The 22,235-nt window shown below is 46.5% G+C and overlaps 1 protein-coding gene across 1 annotated transcript in view; it reads left to right on the forward strand.

The window, feature by feature from the left end:
• The first annotated feature begins 1,037 nt into the window (after nt 1-1,037).
• Nucleotides 1,038-22,235, forward strand: part of Slc16a14 (solute carrier family 16 member 14) — a 32,179-nt gene continuing 10,981 nt past the window's right edge. The window contains exons 1-4 of the mRNA XM_063237175.1: nt 1,038-1,220; nt 6,375-6,646; nt 13,890-14,033; nt 21,165-22,142. Coding sequence (XP_063093245.1) covers nt 6,388-6,646; nt 13,890-14,033; nt 21,165-22,142 — 1,381 coding nt within the window. The 5' untranslated portion in view covers nt 1,038-1,220; nt 6,375-6,387. The remainder of the gene's footprint in view (nt 1,221-6,374; nt 6,647-13,889; nt 14,034-21,164; nt 22,143-22,235) is intronic.

The following is a 22,235-nucleotide window of genomic DNA, read 5'->3' on the forward strand; positions in this document are numbered from 1 at the left end:
CAAAAGAAAGTAGGAGAGGGAGACAAAACTGAGAGGGCAAGAAGGGGCCATGCTGTTGGAAGACAGACAGAGGGACCGAATGCTGTGCCCCTGCCTACGAGGAAGTGGTGAGCAGCTGAGGAATACAGGTGGCCTCCACAGCCTAGCGGCTTGCTGGAAGGTACACAGCCTTCCTTCTGCCACCAGAGTGATTGTAGCCCAGTAAGACCCATCTCGGGCTTCTGGTCTCCAGAAATATAAATCAGGAGTTTGAGGTGTCCCCAGCGCCTGAGTCTGTAGTGATTGCTAACAGCAGCAATAGAAAACTGGCTCACACTCTCACACAGGCAACTTTCCAAAGTGGGAGCAGTGTATTGAGGGCCTTCCCCCGAACAGTAGGAACAGAAATGCGATGTATGCGATGTATGCTGGGCATGCAGACAACAGACTGCAGAAAGATGGGCAGAGGTGGTATCCAAGAGGAGCAAAAGATGAGGGATTTTTCAGCCTGCTTTGGCCAAAAACAATATCGCAGGGCCTGTTAGCCTCCTCTTCGCTTTACAGACTGCTGTATATTGTGTCCCAGATTCCAGTAAGGGTCGAGTCATCGCTTCTCTGCTCTCCGAGAGAGAGAGAGAGAGAGAGAGAGAGAGAGAGAGAGAGAGAGAGAGAGAGAGAGAGAGAGAGAACGGGAGCAGCTTCTCTGCTCACCGGCATCCCGGGTCAGGCTCCAGGTCCCTCCCTCCTCTTACAAGCAAGCACAGCATTAGCAAACCTCAGCCGAAGTATAGGCTTCAACCGGCCACAAGAGTGTGCCTGTGAGGTGGCTGCAAGGTTGGTTTTTTTTTTTTTCCTCCCTCTGCCAAACCAGAATTAGCCGGAATAGGAACGAACGAACGTGAAGATTTGAAATTGCACGGATTGGAAGGAAGCTTGGGTGAGCCTGGACACCCCCAAACGCACGCTTTTTAAAGGCACCAGGCCTGAAGCATCGAGCTTCCGACTCCACCAAACGTCCCCCGCCCCGGCCGGGCGGCGAGCGGCGGGCGAGCCCAGAGCCCCGCGCCGCGCGCACGGAGCCGGGCGGAGAGCCGAGCCTGCCGGACGCCGCGGCTGCAGGATGATGGGCGACATCGCCCCGCGTCTCGACGCCCAGCCTCCCCGGGGGCTCCGAGCCGAGCAACGAGTTCGGCTGTCGGGGCCGCGAGCCGAGTGAGGCCGAGCCCGGTAGGCTGCAGGCGGTGAGTATCCGAGGATGCCCCGCGCCGCAGGCCGGGGATGCAGCGGCGCCGGGACCGGGGACGCGGGCGGCCGCAGCCACTCGGGGACCCTCGGCGAGGGGCGGCGCGGGCCCTGGGCTGCCTCCGGAAGGCCGCCCCCGCCGGGACTTCCAACTGAGGGCGGCGACCCGGGCCCCGCGCGCCCCGGGGTCCCCGCCCGGCTGGAGAGCGCGCTCGGTCCCGTGCGCCCAGCCCGGAGCGCACGGCGATGGGCGCCGAGCAGCAGAGTGGCGGCCGCGGCGAGGTCTGCGAGCCGGCGTGGGACCTTGCGAGGCCCGGTGTCCCCGCGGAGCAGCCGGGTTCCCAGCGCGTGCGCGCGGTGCCAGAGGCGGGGATGCGCGCTTGGGAGCCCGGGTCCTGCGGGGCCGAGCCACCTCCTTCGATGCTGAGCCTCCCGTAGCGGTTCCTATCCAGGCGCCTCCAGAGAGCGAAGAACAGACTAAAACGGGGCACGGGGCCGGGGACAGCCATCTCGGGGCCACCCATAGCCCAGGCCGGGCTGATGTGCTCGGAGTTCAGCCCTGCTTACCAATCAGCTCTGCGGAAAACTGGCTCCGAAGAGTCACAGAGCATTATCACTGGGGTCTGGAGAGAGGCCTTCTAGCCTTGGGGGGGGGGGGGGATGGAGTGGAGGCCGGGGTTAGACTCTGCAGGCTTGGGGTCAGACTTGGGTTCCACCACTTGGTAGCTTGACCTCCGACAATTGGCTCAGTTTCCTCATCTGAGAAATGGGGACATTTCTCAGAGACCAGAGCGGTGTGGAGAAGCCACCAGCACAGGCCTGACTTAGAGGAGACATTTGTATGCTCGGTCTCTCAGTTTATGTGAAGCCAGGTAGCCGGTTTCTCCCGTGGCATCCACACTAGCGTAGCACAGGTCCTCAGGGTTGTCCACTCCAGCTCTTTGGCCTGTTGCCCTCTAGTGCGCCCCCAGAATTCCTGTAGACACCTGGTTTAGAGGACAGAAGTGGTCACGGAGATCCAGACTGAAAGCAATCCCACTAACTCCCTGCATGCCATGGGGGATCTGCACCCTGTGCCCTTGTCCACCTTTTGGGCCAGTTGTCTTTTTAGCTTTAATTCGTTAACTTGCTTCTCATAATAATGAGCTCACCGTTTGTGACATAATGACAGTCACAACCCAATAATAATAAATGGTAATAATAATAATAATTGACAGCCTGGTGCACACACGTGTAACCCCAGCTACTCCAAAGACAGAAGGATCGCAAGTTCAAGGCCAGCTGGGTAGTTTAGCTAGGTCCTGTTTCAGCCTTAAACAGTGAGGGAGCCCTTAGCATGCAAGAGACACAAGAAGCCTTGGTTCAATCCCTATAGTTGGGGAGGGAGAATCAAAAGTCAAAATAAAAAAAATGAATTGGCTTGTAAAACTTTCTCCTGTGATAGAGGCTATAGAAAATTGAATTTTGTTTTCATCTGGTACACTTGCAAAAGAGATGTCATTTTCATTTTTGCCCATTGTTACATAAATACATGGCTGGCATGTTTCATATCCTACAAGTGTCACTGTGTCTGCTACCCTACCCCATCATGCATGATTTCTTTGTCCTGGTTTACAGACTCATGTTTGGGCCCCATCATCTTCTCATTAACTTCCCCCACCTCCTCCAGGGCAAAACCCAACAGTCACATCCAGGTTTCCAACAGTACCTGCTTAGTAGAGGTCCTGCACTCACACCTGCTGCCTCCATTTACCCCAATGGGTCAGAGGCTGAGGGTGATGGCGAAGGCTGTACAGTGGAGAAAGATGTGGGGGGCGATGGGCAGTCCAGATACCCTCCAGGAGTAGAGTGATCATATTCCAAATGATGATTCTGTATCTCCTAATGATATAAATGCAGAAATGCACGATGGAGGGTGGGGTGGTGTCTTAGCTGTCTGCTGCTGCAGCAAAACACACAAATGGGGTAAGTCGTGAGCAGTAGAAGTATGCGTGGCTCGTGGTTCTCGAAGCTGTGAAACACAAGGTCCAGGCTGCCTCTGGAGAAGGGTGCCTTCCTGTATCGTAACACAGTGTAAGGGCAGGCAAAGCATGCCCAACCCAGAGCCAAATCCATCCTTGTAACAGAGACCCACTCCCAAAGTAACTGAGCGGGTCGGGTGAGAGTGACCCTAACCCACTGCTGACGGCAAGGCCCATGACCTTTAAGTATCCCATTGGTTAATTCTGTCACCACAACTAAATTCCAACGTGAATTTTGGAAGGAATTTTTCAAACCTTAGCAGCAGTGATCACTTATTTTTCTGTTGTCTTCGGTTTATGTTAATCTTGTTGAACAGTAAGTTAACTGTGACTAATTAAGGAGTAATTACTTCTAGAGAGATTGAAGTGTGAAGCGCAAATGCCACTCTCACCCTAAAGCTCTGAAAGTGCCTCCCGAGGATCTGAAAGAATCTTTTTGCCTCAGCCCAGCCTTCTTGAGCGCTGACTCCTGCACGCATGGCTGTGCCTCTTGAATAAATCGTGTCCACTAAGTGTTATACAATGTCATTTATTTATGCATGAATAAGCTGGAAATGCCAACAGCAGTCTAATGGCAACTGCATCTCAACCCACAAGATAAATAATTCACTGAGAATATAAAGTTCTTAACATTGCTTTGGAAAAGTGCTTCCTATTTCAAGTGCTTTTCTGCGGGTTGCAAAACTCATTATTATAACAAAAAAGACATTTTTAGTTGTAAGTAAACTTTAGGGAAATGCCACGTTTTGTTGTTTGAGCGTATTAAATACAGCTGAGATCTGTCTGATCGACTGTAAAATGACATTTTTTCTCAGATGGGACATTCACACCCATGTCGAGCCGCCTGGTTCTTTTTCTGGCTCCGCTGCAGTCTGCATGTTACGGGCAGGGACAGAGCTGACGCACCAACAGCCACCCATCCTGAGCCCTGCTCAGCTGGCTCGTCCTCTGTCCCTTCATGGCTCTGCCCTGGGCTGTGGGCTTGGAGGAGCTGCCCCTTCCTCGAGCAGTGAGAGGCTCCTGTAAGAAGAAAGATGCATGGGTACTGGAGACATGCGCACACACACACATTCACAGCCTCCTGCACACACACAGGCACACATGTGCATGCTAAAGCTTCGAGCTCAAGGCAGGCTGAGACATTGCCCCAGACAAGTGGCTCTAGGCTTGTACTTTTTTTTCCTCTTTTATAATCTAACCACTAATTCACCTAGGCTAGGCTAGAGGCTGATTTGGATTATTTAAAAGCTAGAAACCTTTACTTTTTATAAGAGAAGTTTACTTAGATTTTCTTTTTGTTTTTACCAACAAGGAAAAAGAAAGAAGAAATGCCCTGCAAGACCAGTGGTATTTTTTCTGTGTTTCACTGCAGTGGTATCTCCTGCAGATACTTCGTTTTGGACAACAGCAGAAATAACAGGATTATTGCACGTGCCCATTTTCAGCCTCTTCTCAAGCTGACACGTTAGCCTGGCCTTTCCAGTCTTCAAAGAGCCCTCACAATTTTGTTGTCCCTGGGTCCTGGGCCAGTGTACAAGACTAGTGTGCTACTGCTCAACTGGCTACAGCCTAGCCCCCAGGCAACTGTATTTTTGATGCTGGACTGGCCTCCAGTAGCTTGGCTGTGATTGGCTGATTTAACTGGTGTGGTGCTTTGATGTAGGATGTTAGAGATGCTTTCAGATTTTTTTTACTTTTTTCACACTATTTCAAAGTTTCGTTCTAAAGGTTTAGTTAAGCCTTAAAGCATGAGCAGAAAAGAACCAAGAAGCTTAGAAGGAAGAAGCCTGTTCCCAAGAGGGAAGCAGAGGGCAGCACACCTGCTGGAGAGACTGAGCATGTACGTGCTTTGTTTGGGCGCTGCAGGTGTTTGTGCAGGACAGAGCGTGGGATACACAGGTCAGGGGAGGACAGTGAAGACACCTGGCGGTGGCAGCCAGAACACACGAGCAACCTGGGGACTGGAGCAAGTAAGGGTGGGAAGCTTGGATCCGATCCTCAGGACGTCAGGACGAGTTGAAGGTGTGGATGAGCAGTTGGAAGAGGACCTGGGCCGGGAGCAGCACCCACAGGCTGCAAACCGCACAGCTGCTGAGGAGACAGAATGATTGAAAAGACAGAAATCCTCCAGGGAGCCAAGAGTGAAAAGAAGGAAGCACCCCGAGGAGCCCAGGGCAGGTCGCTGCATGGCTCCTCCCCTGGCATCCTTGGTTCCCAGAACCTGTTTCCTTCCCAACTCCCGATCAGCCTTTAGGCAGAACCCAAGCTAGAGTCTGGGAGCAGCCCGCTTGTCAGACAAGGAGCGAGACAGGGCTTGCAGGCCTTGTAGCCCTTAGCCAGGTTAATCTTAAGACCGCTTTTAGCTCATGCATGTGCCCACACAGGCTGCAGGGACAGCAGCCTGCCAGGATCTGCTCTCTGGTCAGTCTACATAGTAAGAAAAAACCAGAGATTCTCCAAAGAACATAGATGTTCCGGAGTAGCACAGCAGTGGGAAGGTGTGTGTGTGTGTATTTGAGGAAGTGGAAACAAGGGAATTTTTCAAAGACAGACAGGAAGCTGCTGGACGTGGTGGCACACGCTTGTAATCCGTCTCAGCACACTCAGAGACTGAGGCAGAAGGATCACAAGCTCAAACCCAGCCCCGGCTCCCTCCCTTCTTGCTTCCCTTCTTTGGAAAATCACTTCATTCCTGAGTTTGTTATTGTGTTTCCAAGGTTATAATATTTATAGACAGATGACTGTAAAAACAAAGCAGAGCTAAGTGTGCTGGCACAGGAATCCCAGGACTCTGGGAGGCTGAGGTAGGAGGATCACTGGTTCAAATCCAGCCAGGGTAACCTAGGGATTTAGACCCTATCTCAAGATTTAAAAAGAGAAAAAAAGTTTTTCAGGACTGAGGATGTAGCTCAGCACAAAGGTCGGGTGAAACAGGCTTCCTGAGAGCACTTGGCTCTTGATGCTGTGAGAAAGGAGGGAGGGAATGGTCCCAAATCTTTCAGCAACAAAGAGGGATCCAAAGGCCTGACCTGACACTGGAGCCACCAGATCATGATCGGAGGGGCAGTGATCTAAAGATGAGGATTCTCTTGTTTTGCTGTTTGGTGAAATGATTTGCTCTGTGTGTTTCAGGAAACCTCAGAAAATGTACACAAGTCATGAAGACATCGGGTACGAATTTGAAGATGACCCCAAGGCTAAGAAAACCCTCAAGCCCCACCCGGACATCGACGGCGGCTGGGCCTGGGTGATGGTCCTCTCCTCCTTCTTCGTGCACATCCTCATCATGGGCTCGCAGATGGCCCTGGGCGTGCTCAACGTGGAGTGGCTGGAGGAATTCCACCAGAGCCGCGGGCTCACCGCCTGGGTGAGCTCCCTCAGCATGGGCATCACCCTGATCGTGGGTACGTGCGCGCGGGTGCCGTGGGGAACCCCAGGACTGCCCGAGACTGTCTGCCTCTAAGCGGTTGAGGCCTCCTGTTGGTGAAACATTAGCTATTAGACGTTAGCGGTGTTTCTAGTCTCAGAAATTACGTTAAGCCCTCCTTTGCAGCTTTGGCTGACTTCCGCCGCCGCAAACCGTTGCCCCTTTGCTGTGTGCCTTGGAGCCAGCTAGTAATGCACTGAAACCTCTGCAAAACTGTGACCTCAGATAAACCTTTCCTCCTTTAAAGAATAAAAATTGATAATAATTATGGTTAAATATAGAGCGCACAAAATTTACCATTTTAATCATTTTTAGCGACGAAGCTCAGGGCTGTTAAGTACATTTGTATTTTTGCTGTGTAGTTTTTTGTTGTTGTTGTTTGTTTTGGTACGGGGGTGGGTGGGATGGAGCTCACAACCGCACACTTTGAAAGCAGGCGCTTATGCCGCTGAGCTAAATCCCCACCCAGCCCTACATTTGTATTTTGTTTGGCTGTCACCAATTTCATCTCCAGAGCTCTTTCATCCCCCCAAACTGAAACTGTTCTCATGAGACACGACCTCCTCATTCCCACCAGCCCCTATCCCTGGCTACCACCACTATACTTTTCCTCTCTATGAATTTGATTATTCTAAGTATTTAGTGGGAGTGGAATCCCATAATATTTGTCCTTTTGTGTGATATTACTATTTGAATGTTTTAAGCATTGTTTTGTACTTGGGAGGCTGAGGCAGGATGATGGCCAATGGTCGAGAGTTCAAGGCCAGCCTGAACTACATAAGGAGACCCAGTCTCAAAAACAAATTTTTTTTGTCATTTAAAGCCGGGCACGGTGGCACATGCCTGTAATCCCAGCACTCAAGAGGCTGAGGCAAAAGGATCCTTGTAAGTTGGAGGCCTTGAGTGAGTTCAAGGTCAGCCTAAACTAGATGGTGAGACTCTGTCTCAGAACACAACAAACAACAAAAATCTGATCAAAATGAGAAAATTCTCTTCTTCTGGGGTATATAGCTCAGCAGAACAAGCACCTGCTTGGGAAGGGTGAGATTAAAAGTTTGATCCCCAATACCAAGAAAAAACACCAATACCAAGAAAAAACACCTCTCTTCTGTCCCTGCTCTGTTTTCTTTCTTTCTTTTTTTTTCCCATGCTCTGTTTTCTTAACTGTTGCATTCATTATGTCATTTCAAGTCTCTGCTTATTTAACATGTATTAATAGTTTTTAAAAGATAAAGGGCTGAAAAGAAAAGGTAAAGGGCTGGGGATATATCTCAGTGGTAATCAAGTTAACAAACATGGAGTTTTGATATTTTTGATCCAAAACTTTATTGATCATCTAGAGTTTGCCAATGTACCAGGAAGGAGCAGTAATATATTTTTGTATTTACTAGTTGAGCCTAACTACAGAGCTGTCTATAAAACCAATTCTTCTAGAGTTGGAGATACTAAACCAGGAACTCGCTATGATGTGTTTTAGTTTGGGAACCAAACAACTTTCACTCTCAACTAATATTATTTTTTTCTTCACCTAATGTTAATAAGCATCTGTTATGTACACCAGGTGCTTTTCCTTATACTATCTTGTATAATCCTATTTAATTGCCTTAATCCTCTGAGCTCATTACCACTATACCCTAGTGTTCCACTTGAAGGTAAATTGATGCTTCACAACTATTTTCTTATTTAAAATATTGGTGATGTATTTTAGACTGCAAATATATATCTAATCTTCTGGTTTGGTCAGTACGTATGTGATGGCGTATGTGTGTTTGATTTGAATCGGTAGGTTTTCAGTGATTTCTACTTAGTAACCAACTGCCTAAATACAAGTCAGATGCATTAGTCTTGGCAGACATTCATTTGATGTTATTTTGATAATACAAACAACAGTCATGCAGTGCTTTAGAGCTAATGACAGAAAAGAAGGACATTGTGTTCTTTTTCAAGATGTGTAGTATGTGTGTGTTTACCAGAGGGAATGAATACTGGTCTAGTCTTAAAATTAAATAAAGGCACCATTGTGTGTGACACAGAATTATTGATAAGTCACTTTGATCTGTAACCTTAGTGACCAACTCCTTCACCTCTGCATCTATCTTGCTAAAACCAGATCTGGGCTGAGTATGGTGGTGCAAGAGGGTAATCCCAGAACTCTGGGAGGCTGAGGCAGGAGTATAGAAAATCCAAGCCTAACCTGGATCATTTAACAATTTAGCTGGACTCTGTCTCAGAACTTAAGAAAAAAACATGGTAAAGAACTGGGGGTGTATGTCTGTGTGAAGACCATAGGTTCAATTTCCAGTACAGAAAAAAAAAAAAAAAAACCCTACCCAACCCCAGGCCTGTTTGCCGTTGAAGACTGCAGGACCTTTACCTTGGTGGGGAGAATGTTCTGGTTTCTCTCAGGTGTGGTTCTGCCTTTCAATAGGTCAGAAGAGACAATTGTACTTCTAGAATACTTAAGATTCAGTGTTCTTACCTTTTTAAGGTCACACAGAAGAGTACACATTCACAAAACCAGAAGATTGAATTTGTTTCTGGTATAATATATATTATAATTCAGCATTCTTATATTTTTATTTTTTGGGGTTTTTTTTGGAAGTGTAGATCAAAATACAGAGTCAATCTAGGAAGTGTGTACCTGCAGCAACTACAAAAAAAAAAATCTCTCAAGAAAAGCATAAGATACAAAATGTTCCAATATTTCCCAAGCCATCCAATGAGGTTATCTTATATATTATTTCATGTTTCATGAATCCCATAGAAATACACAGGGAACCAGTGCCAAAATTATTGGACATGGTTTTGAGCATGATCCATGAACTCAGAACCTCCAGTTCACAGCAGTGGTGAACTGGAACTGTTATCATTCATTCTGTTGGAGAATAAATGTATGCACAGAGTGACGTTAGAGAGCTCTTGAATTCCAAACGGCAGAATTTCAGATCATTACCTAACATTTCTACAGGAAAAGCTGCCTGCCAGATAAATATCTTTTGCTCTGGGTTGCATGCATCACAACATAGCAAGGTTCATAGCTAGATGACAAAAGATCTTTTATTTTATCTACCATGTTCGTAAGTCAATGACTTCTTTAAATCCTCAACTTCCTGGTACAGAGTGTTGGCAGACAAGGTGCACAGCATGAGCAGCCACCTAATAGGTCTTTATGCTTTCGCACCCACTGCGTGTGAAGAGCATGTTATTGTGGGGAGCTGGAGACCAGTCACATACTTGGGGCTAGCGCAGGGCCATCCCTGGGAAGGCAGAGCATGAGGGATGAGCCCTATGAACATGCTGTTGAGACTTAAGCAAGGCCAGTCCCCCAGGTGTCCGGCCCTGGTGCCTCCTCCCTGTTAACCAGGCACAGGCGGCTCTGAGAATGTTTTGCTTTCAGTGTTCTCAGCAAAACACTGAGACCTTGCGCTTTCGACCACATCATGGGCTTTCCCCCTTTTTACTGTGTATAGATAGAAGACACAGACTGTGCTGGATAGTCACTGCTTCTCCATCACGAGGACAGGACCCATCCGGTCCCAGCTTTTAATATGTGTCTAGTTTTTTCTTAATCTCCTGTTGCCCCCTTTGAGGACCCTGCTGACTGCACAGGTAGAGGCACATTGTATATGAGATTTCAGTGGTCCTATTACACTGAAGGCCAGACCACCATCTCTGTCCTAGAAAGGAGGAACGTGCAGCACTCAGAGACGTTACGATACGGAAGGCTGAACAGCCAGGAAGAGTAGGACCAGCTTCAAACCTGGTCTGCTGAACCTCAAATGAGAACTGAAAATAGACTTGTGGCGAATGAACACATCTTGTTTGCATCTTCTAATCTTGTAAGCACATGTAGGTTTACACCTGTTTTACATTTTTTAAAAATCCCTGAAGCATGTTGCAGTAGTTGGAAGCCATCTCTTTCTCTGTCAGCAGTTTGCATATGGTAAATCCGATAAATACGCATTGTTTCATTCTTTACCAATGTGGATTTGCAGGTGTCCTGCCAGAGGTACCGGCTTTTAACAAAATCCACTCCCCTCTTTCCTTTCCAGTCAGCTTCTGTGATGAGAGCTCCTTAAATAATTGTAGGTGCGAAATTCACGGGCTACAGAAGCTGACTGGCTTCCTAAGTGGATTTAGAGGTGCAGTTGTTAGTTCTGGCTGCACTCTGAGCCCCCTGGGAAGATCCTGATGTTCAGGCTGCACTTGGACACTAGACCACACTGGGATGGGATCCAGGCATCAGGAGGTTTTTATTAAGCTTCAGAGTGATGCAATGTGAAGCCAAGGCAAGGAGCTTGGATTTGGAGATGCTAAATCTTCATGCTACAGGACTCAGGGTTCAGGAAATGACCTCCTTTCACCCCAAGCATCAGCCAGGCTCACCTCAGATTGTTGTTGTCACCTGAGCTTTATGGCCTTACTGGCCTATCAGACGCTAGGACAGGCAAAATGGGATGACACTGTTTCAGTTCATAATTGGCTGGTTCCGAGGCAGGGCGGCATGGCAGGGGGCCAGGGCAGAGGTGAAAACAGCTCGTGGCATGGCTGCAGGAAGCAGACAGAGAGATCAAGGGGGGAGAAGGGCGATAGGTTCTTTCAATCACAACCTCAGTGGCCCACTCCCGCCACCAGGCTCCCATCACATCTAGCTATGAACTGATCAGTGCACTAACATCCTCATGATCCAACTGCCTCCCTAGCCCCCCACCTGTGAGCACATGAGGCTTTGTGGAGACATCTAGATATATACCCCAACACCACTGAATTACTCTCCATTAGCCTCAGTCGTAATCAAAGGCCTGTGTGTGTCTCAGTTTTTCTCCTCTGTCTTCAGAGTATGGGAGGAGTTCTTTTTATTTTGCTGAACTAGCCACTGGATGTTGGAGATGCCTGGTGGCCACCAAGGAACAACAGTTAGGAAATGAGACTGGGCTGGGAAACCACGGGACCTTTTTCATAACTGTGGAGAATTCACAGCATTTTGGGGCTGATTCTGTCCACATGTGATGCTCCAGGCTGCAAAAATTGATTAACTAGAAAGCCAGACTGTTATCCCCTGCTTATTATCAACTTCCGGTTCTTCATTAAGAAGAACTCTGTGCTGCGGGGCACAGTGGGGTGGGGCACGCCTGTAATCCCAGCTCAGAGGCTGAGTGTGAGGTCAGCCTGGGCTGCACAGTGAGTTCAAAGTCAGCCGGAACTACACAGTGAGACTGTCTCAAAAAAAAGAGAAAGAACTCAGTGCTTTCTGTCTTGTTTATAGAATTCCTCCACACAAGAGTATTTGCACTGATTTGGGAGTTTCTTTTTATTTTTACCCCCTCAAATGCCTTGTTTTTGCTACATTTCATAAATACACAGCATTTCTGGCAAACCTCCTTCTGCCCCTTTTGTGTAATTTGGAAAATGCTGGTCTACTGAACTGTGACCTGTTGACTTTATATCTAAAAAGAGCTATGACAACAGCCAGCTGATGAGTCATTCATTTTTCTTTTTTACCCACTCATCCAAATTTGGTGTGGTCAAGTGACCTTGGGTTTAGGAAAATAAAAATATGTGTAAAGAAATACTATAACTTCAATGTATGACATCTAAAGAAAATTCATAGCATCTGAATTCCGTTACTCCCAACAGTTTTCTTGGTTGCTTATACCAAACAGCTTATGCTATATATTATTCATATCATGTGCATAATTTAATAATATATAGCATACATTATGTGTAAAATTATTTAATCTCTTAAACCTCTTTTAAGAGTTTTATCTGCTGAATCATTTTCTGTAATACAAGGCTAATTAAACTAATAAGCATTTATCTTCATAATGTTTTGGATTGGATACTTTTTGTGGGATGGGATCTTGCTATGTGGTTCAGGCTGGCCTTGAACTCGAAGTTGTCTTCCTGCCTCAGCCTCCCGAGTACTGGCGGCACAGTTTTTCATGTTGCAAATTCTGATTGTTTTCTTCACTCAGGTGCTCTGGGTTTTTCCTTTCCAAACTCTCTTTCTGGATCACTGTGAGTTTGAGGCCAGCCTGGGCCACACAGCGAGACCCTGTTGCAAAGGGGGAAAAAAACCTGTGCTGCTGCGTGTTTTGTCACCTCGTGCCCTGTGACCTATACTCCTGGTCTCCACACAGAGTCACACATTCAGAGCCTCAAGGGTGCGGGGCAGAACAAGGAGAGGCTGCCATGACTGAGTCCTTGGCTTGCATTTCGGTGTCCTCAGGCAAATAGCCTTGAGGGTCCCTGCTTGAAGCACAGGTATTCTCAGCCCCCTTTTTCCTGAGCCCTCCTAAGATCCAGTGTCAAAAATTCAAATTTAGGGGCTGGGTGTAGTTCAGTGGTAGAGCACTTTCCTAGCATGTGTGAAGCCCTGCCTGGGTCGGGTCCTAGGCAATGAAAACAAAAACAAGAGAGAAAGAATGAAACCTGGTAATGTGTAAAGAAGCCAGACAAAGAGTGTAAGGGAGGCCGGGCAGCCCATGGGAGACCACGGGGACCAGAGGGAAAGAGACCCAGGTGCAATGCGGGAGGGCCTGACAGCCAGTCAGCTGCTATCCCACACCGCTGGTTCCAGCTGCGTGGCAAGGTGGTTAGAGCTGCTGCTGGATTTTATTTTTAATCGTTTTAACTTTTAAATATTGGCAACTAATTATGAGCCTTTTCCAAACCTTGGTCAAGACATAAAAAGCGGGGCTGGAGATTTAGCTCAGTGGCATAAGCGCCTGCCTTGCAAGCAGGTAGTCATGAGTTCGATCCTCGGTACTGATAAAAAGGAAAAAGACCAAAAAAAAAAAAAAAAAAAAAACATAAAAAGCTTCTGTTTTAGACAAAAGAATGAACCCCGTGCTATTTGTTTCTTTATTTCAGGTCTGCCTTCCTGGAAAATCTAGAATCTGGTATTCACTGATGAGATTATTTATACCTGTCTCTGCATGCTAAAAAGGTTTCTGTATGTAAAACAGTGTTTTGCTTTTGCCTTATTCAATGGTTGTATTCTTTGCCTTCGTTGAGGATTCACTGAGAAAGCCTGAAAATATTGAGATGGGGGGATTGCCGTGAGTTCCAGGCCAGCCTGGACTATTACTTCATAGTAAGTTTAGGACCAGCCTGAACTACACAGTGAGAGCCTGTCTCAAAAAAAAAAAAAAAACAACAGCCAGAGAAAGCAAGAAAATAAAGCACTAATGAATTCCTTCTCCAATGTTCTGTGGCAGGACCTTTCATCGGCTTGTTCATTAACACCTGCGGGTGCCGCTGGACCACCATCGTGGGAGGGCTGCTGAACGCGCTGGGCTGGGTGCTGAGTGCCTATGCGGCCAGTGTGCACTGCCTCTTTATCACCTTTGGGGTGGCAGCCGGTAAGCGTGGCTTTACATTTGATTGCAGTGTTTTATTGGTCATTTTAGCAATGAATTTAATTGTGAGGAAAAAATCCCATCAAATCATGTTGTTCTGTGTCCTCCATCCATCCTACCCTACACTCCAGGAAATAGAAGCTGTTAAATGGGGCATAAATGTGGGAAAGCAGCATGATGACCATGCTTGCTCACTCACAGAATCAGATTCGGTGTTCTAACTGTTAGACCTGTCCCCTGTGAGGAGCAAGAAGGGGAAGGTAACAGTGCACACTTAGGGGAATATACAGACGAGCGTTAAGGAAATTAGTAACATTCTCTCATTTCATAATTATAAAACCAAACAAATCACAGAATGATCATTTACTTTTTCGGCACTCTTCAAATTTAATGAAATGGTGTAAAAACCCATGTGCGTGCAGAGACTCCAAGAAGCAAATCTTTGCACAGTTAGGGTCTCAGTCCCCTGGGGTGGACTAAAATTGATAGGTTAAATCGATTAAGATTGACTGCTGGGCAGGACAGTTTGTGTGTTCATTGTGCACAATGTATTTCCAGCCGTAATTTCCGTTGTCAACAGGTAGTGGGATTCACACAGATAAACAGGCACTTCCTGGTCCTGTTGTGTTCCATGACCCTGGCCCAGCCCAGCTGTTTTTGAGGATGGAGAAAGTAGTTTAATAAATGTCACATAGAATGAGAGTTAAAAGTCAGAGCGTGGAATTTTGGCCTGTATGTATTTTTTCTTTCTTTTTTTTAAAATTTAAATTTATTATTTATGTGGCCTTGAATAAATGACTTACCCTACTTACACTTTAGTTTCCTTATCTGCAAAGTGGGGAGAATTAAGGTCGTGAGTGCTGGAAATAAAACACTTAGCACATAATAAAGTGTTTAATAAATGTTAGCTAATATACAAATAGATAATAAAAAGTAATATAAACATTTTACGATACTATAAGCGTAAATATATGTCTTATAATAGCACAGGGTGGGCGTAAAAGCCTAATGAATTGGCAAGTTATTTCTCTGTAATGTATATCTGTACCTTGCATAGTTTAAAGGTTCTTGACCTGAAAAACCTGATAACAGAACACTTAAAGAACAAGTTAAAATGTTAACCCTGGACATTTTAGAAACTTCTCCAATGAATAGAACTGGCTGGCTCTGAGATTTTCATGTAATAGATGAGGAAATACTCCTGAGACAGATGAGCCACATTAGGTCTCAGGGAACATCCACAGCACTCCATGAGCTTGACATGGTGGTGTTTGGTTCGATTATCTCTGAGTTGATCCTGAAAACTGGGACTTGAGACTTAGTCTTGTTATTAGAGACTTCTATGATCAGACTGTGTCGCATGGAATTTTATTTATTCGTGTTCCTTACTTATTGATCCTCAAAAAATATTATCTCCCTAGTCATTCATTTATTCATTCAGTGATCTACCCAACACATATTTACGGAGCTGAGGGAGGAGGAAGAAAACCCTACAGGAACTGATGAAAAGGAAGTGTTTCTTGAGACACTTTATTGCCACCAACCCAGGGTCTCGTGCATGCAAGGCTGTGCCACTGAGATACACTCGCCTACCAGCCAGCCCTGCTGCCACTTTTTATATGGGAGAAACTCAAAGGAAGTGTCTAAAGCTAAGTCTGCCCATCATCCACCTGCCTGTCCATCTCCTTACCTATCTATCTACGGAAAATTCAGCCAGACTACTTAGGTGCGAAATGCTGGGAGCTGTCATTAGCGAGACATATTGAAAGTAACTGGCAATCTAGGCCTTGTTTAGCAGAAAAAAAAATTAAGTGCAGAGATCTTCAAATGCAGTTTCTGTGGGTGCTCAGTTGCCATACAGTTTATGTTTGAAAGAAACTTGTTGATACTCTTCATTCCAAAGCTTTTGAGGCAAATGTTCTTGTTTGTTGTTTGCTTTTATCATGTAAGCAGTTAAAATTGCATAGGAGTGTTGTCCAATGAAGCAGAAATGAACGGCTCTGAGCAGCCGTGTTAGCCAGAGTCCATGGGCGAGTGTCTGCAGCTTTGCCAGCCCCATTCTCTTCCTCTTGCTCCTGAATCTGTCTTCTCCCTATTCACAGTGACCCCGGACCACAGGTTCTCTGTCACCATCCAAGTTCTTCCTCTTAGCCTGCTAGCCATGGCGTAGTAGCCTTTCCTCTAGTCTTGGCCATGGTGAAGAAGTGGTCTGGTGCTCTGTCCTGGGCTGGACATTTCTGGGACTTTTCTGAGCTCCACACCCCTAAGTCCTCCCAGTCACATTGGGAGGGGGGTGAAGGCTGTGATGGGCACAGGTAGTTGGCATTAAAGGGAAACAAATTCCTATAACACTGGTCAGGACTTTCCCCCCTCACACACAGGAGCCTTTGTTTTTTTGTTTCGTTCTGTCTTTTTGAGACAGGGTCTCTCTGTGCAGTTCAGGCTGGCCTTGAGCTCACTTTGTAGCCTAGGCTGGTGTCGAACTCCAAACGATCTTCCTGCCTCCGCCTCCCGAGTGCTGGGATTACAGGCATGAGCCACCACGCCCGGCTTTAAGGAGCCTTTGTTACTTACAGTGGGTTAGAATTAACACTGGTCTTATGCTTCTATTTCTATCAGTCATGTTACACCCCTATTCTTAAGAAACCCAGAACTAGGGGCTGGAGGTTTAGCTCAGTGGCATAAGCACCTGCCTTGCAAGCAGGCAGTCATGAATTCGATTCCCAGTACCGATAAAAAGGAAAAAGACAAAAAAAAAAAAAAAAAAGAAACCCAGAACTGTGTTAAATTCAGTGTGTTAGTTACTGTCACAGACAAATCAAAATTTTTTTTAAAAAAATCAAACAGTGCCATCGGCAAAATGCAGAGTATGACACATTCCACAGGACGAGTGCCCTGGTTTCCTCAACAAACTGCAAGAAAAACAGGAGGCCCAAAGAGATTTAAAATAATTATCAACCAATAGCCATGTGTGGCCTCCTGTGGATCCTGACTTAAACAACAACAGCAACAACAACAAAAGAAGATTTTAAAAAACATAATCATTTATGGGACATTAAGAAATTTGGACACCTTTTGGATATTTAACACCAGGAGTTATTTTTATGCAGATGAGATAATGAAATGACTACTGTTGAATAGATCTTACATTTAGAGATTTATACTAAAGTATTCACACATGAAAGAATATATTTGATATTTGCTTCAAAATTATATGGAGGGAGTGGATAAAAAATTGGTCACGAATTGATAATTATTGAAGCTGGGAGTACATGAGGATTCATTAAACCATTCCACTTTCTTAAAAGTTACTTTGAATTTGATTTAAACTACTGCATTAGCAAATAGCCCATTATAAGAGGTAAAATATTAAGATTAACTGACAATGCAGATATATTACATTTATATATAGAATATATATAAATTATGGGTAGATATTGTCTTAGTCACTTTTGCACTGCCGGTACAGGGTATCTGACATACATGACTTACAGGAGATGAGGTTGACTTTGGCGCACACTTTAGTTGGCCAACTCAGAATGGCATGGCAGAGAAATGCTGCTCGCATCATGGTGGTCAGGAAGCAAAGAACAGAGGGAGAACTGGGAAGGGAAGGGCACCCTTCTGGGTCACACTCCCTGTGACCCACCTGTAAGCCAAGCTCCACCACCTACCAGCCCGTCAGCTCTGAACGCATCAGTGCATTAATTCACTGACGAATATGGCACCCCCCACAACCCAGTCACTTTCCAAACATATGAAGCATTGGGGAACATTCTCTACCTAATTCATATCATAGCGGATATGTTGTCTTTGCTCATTGATGAGAAAGCTCAGCCCCGGAGTGTTTAATTGTTTTAATCAAGATCACATGGTTGCATATGGGGAGCAGATCTAGAATTTAAACCCAAAGCCATCTGGGTTTTCCCTATTACACAGCCTCCAGTACTACCATAAGGGTGGTGATACTGTACTATAATATTTACTATCAGAGAATTTCTTGGTTCTTTGACAAATACAATCATGTAAAACATAACATCATTTCAACCAGTAATGTCCCACATGTACAACAGTGTTCTCCAAAGGTTGTATCACCTAGTGACATCAGAGCCATGTTAGTCTTTGTAAGCACATTCTGTGATGCTTGCATAGTGCCATCACCTAGTGGCACATTTCTAAGAATGTATCCCCGTTATTAGTTGATGCATGACTGCAATTGGTTTCACAGACTAGCTGTACATGCAAACCACTCTTTTTCGTTTAGTGCTGGGGATTGATGTCGATGTCGCTCCCGGCCGGCAGGAAGGACACACGACAAAGTCTGGCAGTGGACAACCTTTTCTTTTATTTTCCTTCTCCGTACAGCCTGCCCTGGGATCGCTCCCAGCCGAAGCCTCCTTTGGTCCGCTCCCCGCGGCTCCTTCTGGGCTTCTACTTCCGGGCTTCTTCTTCCCCCCCAGGGGTGGCACCAGTATATATACGGATACAGTGTCCAATCATGTTAAAGTAAGCAAGGCAAGCTGATTGGCTAACATCATCAGTTGCCAGGCAGACTATATTGTTGAGCGGGTTGCTTACGCGGTAAGCAGGAAACTAACGTGCTCGATGGGAGGGGTAATCTACCTCAGGCTTTACTCTTTACTACAGGCCTCACGTCCGCCAAGTGAGGCGACCGGGCTCGGGGCTGCGGCTCCCAACAGATTGAACCGAGGGTCTTCACATTGAGCTACATTCCCAGTTCCTTTTTATTTTGTGAGACAGGTTCCTGCTATTTTCTTAAGTTATTCACGCTGTGCTGGAACTTGTGATCTTCCCAGCTCAGTGTCCCAGAGTGCTGGAATTACAAACATGAACCACCCTGCCTCACTGGCAGCCAAAATGTTTATACCTTAACTTTGGAAAAGTACAGCTAGTCTTATCTGGAAATAGATGCTATTATTTCAAAATATGATTATTTTATGTTGCCACAGAACTTTCTTCCACTCATTATTATGCAGAAGGTACTGTTTATCTTGGGAGAGACATCAGTAAACAAAACAGATTCCTTGCCCTCGTGAGACTAACAGTCTAGCAAAGGGACAGTGGAGAAAGACAATACTATATACACAATAAATATACACCGTCAGTATACATAGTCAGTACACATAGTGAATAAGTAAATCGTATGAGTAAGCACTGCATAAGTAAATCATATGAGTAAGTCCTGATGACTGGGTTGCTCAAATACCTGGTCTCAGGTTCTTCTCGTTGCTGAGACACAGCACCCACTACCCAACTTAAGGGAAGGGAGGTTTATTTTGGTTCATGGTTTGTACAGATTTCAGTCCAAGATCTGCAGGCTTCTAGACAGGAGGGTGGCATGGCAGAGGAGGGCTGCTCATGGCATGGCAGGCAGGAAGCAGCAACAGAGTCAAGGGAAGAGCCAAGAAGGACAGTATACCCTTCCAGGTCACACCTGTGTCCGTTAAGGTTCACTACAGGAACGGAGTTAATGTAATGATAAATGTATGAGAAGGAAAGGATTTACGGAGGAGGCCTACAATGCCCCCCTGGGGAATCAGGAGTGAAAGGATGCAGGCGGCTCTCTGCCTGCTGGGAAGCCACAGGATCCAGGGGAAGACTGAGGACCTGGAGTCACTGCCGAGTCTGGTGTGAGTCTGTGCTGGAAAGCGGAAGGTCTTCCTTGGAAGGCTGAAGAGTCTGTGTTAGAAATGACCGTCCAAAGGCAGTGGCGATGTCCAGAGCTCCTCCAAAGACTTCCTTCTTTTCCTTTTTTATTCTTCCCAGGCTTCAAGCCTTTGGATGGCCATCTATGTCTGGGGTAGGTCTCCTATCCTTAGTTTGCTGGCCTATGTGTCAGTTGTCTGCAGACACACCCAGAACTGTGCTACGCTAAGCCACTAGGCATTTTGTAATCCACTTGAGTTGACACATCAAAATTAACTGTCACAGGTCCCCAAAACCCTCCTCTTCCCCAAAGGCCCAACCTCCTAACAGCCAGCTATAGTACCCTATAATGCAATCACCTTCCAAATACAGGAGGCCTTGGGCAGCATTTTAGACCTGAACCATAATAAGAAAAAGAGTAGGATTTGAAAGACAAAACAAAACAAAGAAATAAAAAGAAAAAGGGTAGAACAGAGTGAAATTGTGAGTAGGGGTGGTGAGTCAGCAGGAGAGTTTCATTTTAAAATTGGCTTTTTGGTGTGGACACCACTGAACATTTTGTTTTACTTTCTATCATTAGTAGACTTCACTTTTAGACTAGCTATAGATTCTCAGCAAAACTGAGTAGAAAGTACAGAGGGGTCCTGTACAGCCCATGTGGCCCCTGACAAACCCACCTTCCCCACCAGCATCTTATTTTTGCAAATATAAATGATTGTTCCTGTTTTCCAAAGCTACGTTTTAAAATCATTGTTGTCCTCACGCAGCTATGTGTACTCCTGTGTGTTACTCTTCCTTGACTTGCGAACAAATCAGCCGATTCCTGAGTTTCTGCACATTGTCTGGAGTGTATCCTCGTTCTCTTGGACAGAAACACTTTGCTAGGCCCAAAGTGCAACCACCACGGCCAACACAGCAGAGGCTTTGGAGCAACCAGTTCTTTTCCAAAGCACTGTGGCTGAGTGTCCTGGGCCTGGCAGGGCTGCCACTGCAGACCATAACATAATATTATAAAAAGTATGGCTGAACACCAATGTAAGGGAGTGCAGGTGTGACAGTTTGGGTGTTGAATCTCCCCCACCGGCCCATGTGTGAATGCTTGTCCCCATCCTGTGGTGCTACTGGAATGTGGTAGTACTTCTAGGGGGTGGGGCCTAGAGAAAGGCGGTTAAGTCTTTGGAAGTGTGTTCTCTCCCTCTTTTTCCTTGTTTCCCGCACACTACAAGGCAAGTAAGCTTAATCCACCAGGTGTTCCCCGCTCCATCATCTTTTGCCATCCCACAGACCCAAAAGCAACACAGTGAGCCAACCATGGGCTGAAAACTCTGAAACCCTGAGCCAAAATTAACCTTCCCACCTTATAAGTTGATTTTCTCAGGTGTTTAGTTGTGCTGAGGGACCTTTAAACTGCTGTGTTCATGCCCTGCTCACTGATGTTCTGCGGGCTTTCTTCCAACCCCTCTGCAGGCCTTGGCAGTGGCATGGCCTACCTGCCCGCAGTGGTCATGGTGGGAAGATATTTCCAGAAGAGACGAGCCCTGGCCCAGGGGCTCAGCACCACAGGGACAGGGTTCGGGACGTTCCTGATGACTGTGTTGCTCAAATACCTGTGCGCAGAGTACGGCTGGCGCAATGCCATGTTCATCCAAGGCGCCGTGTCCTTGAATCTGTGTGTGTGTGGGGCGCTCATGAGGCCCCTGCCTCCTGGGAAAGACGGAGGTCATGCAGGAGGGAAAAATCTCCAAGTAATCCCGGCTCCCTCCATAGAATCTGTAAAGTCAAGTGGACAATTGGGCGGTACAGAAGAGAAGGACGGTGTGCTCAGAAACGAGGGGAACCTCTGCGACCTTCAAGCCCAAGAGTGCCAAGGTCGGGTCCAGCCCAGGAAAAACTTGTGTGCCCTTCGAGTTCTGAAGACCCTGAGCCAGATCACCCTGCGTGTCCGGAAGGGCTTCCGGGAATGGTACTCAGGCTATTTTGGGACAGCTTCACTCTTTACTAATCGGATGTTTGTAGCCTTTATTTTCTGGGCTTTGTTTGCCTACAGCAGCTTTGTCATCCCTTTTATTCACCTCCCAGAAATAGTCAATTTGTATAACTTAGCGGAGCAAAATGATGTTTTCCCGCTAACTTCGATTATAGCAATACTGCACATCTTGGGGAAAGTGAGCCTGGGCTTCATGGCTGACCTGCCCTGCATAAGCGTCTGGAATGTCTTCCTGATGGCCAACTTCACCCTGGTCCTCAGCATTTTTATTCTTCCCTTGATGCACACATACACCGGCCTGGCGATCATCTGCGCGCTGATCGGGTTCTCCAGTGGGTATTTCTCCCTGATGCCCGTGGTGACGGAGGACCTGGTCGGCATTGAACACCTGGCCAATGCCTACGGCATCATCATCTGTGCTAATGGTGTCTCTGCCCTGCTGGGCCCACCCTTTGCAGGTAAGATCCCCAGATGCTCAGTGCTCAGAGCGTGTGCAGGTAAGTAAGTGGTGGTGGAGACTCCCCTTCGTGTCATGAAGCCCAAGTCCAAAT

The sequence above is a fragment of the Cavia porcellus genome, unplaced genomic scaffold (assembly GCF_034190915.1).
Source record: "Cavia porcellus strain 051 isolate PalLab524CR breed Dunkin Hartley unplaced genomic scaffold, mCavPor4.1 scaffold_26, whole genome shotgun sequence".
In the NCBI taxonomy this organism is placed as follows: Eukaryota; Metazoa; Chordata; class Mammalia; order Rodentia; family Caviidae; genus Cavia; species Cavia porcellus.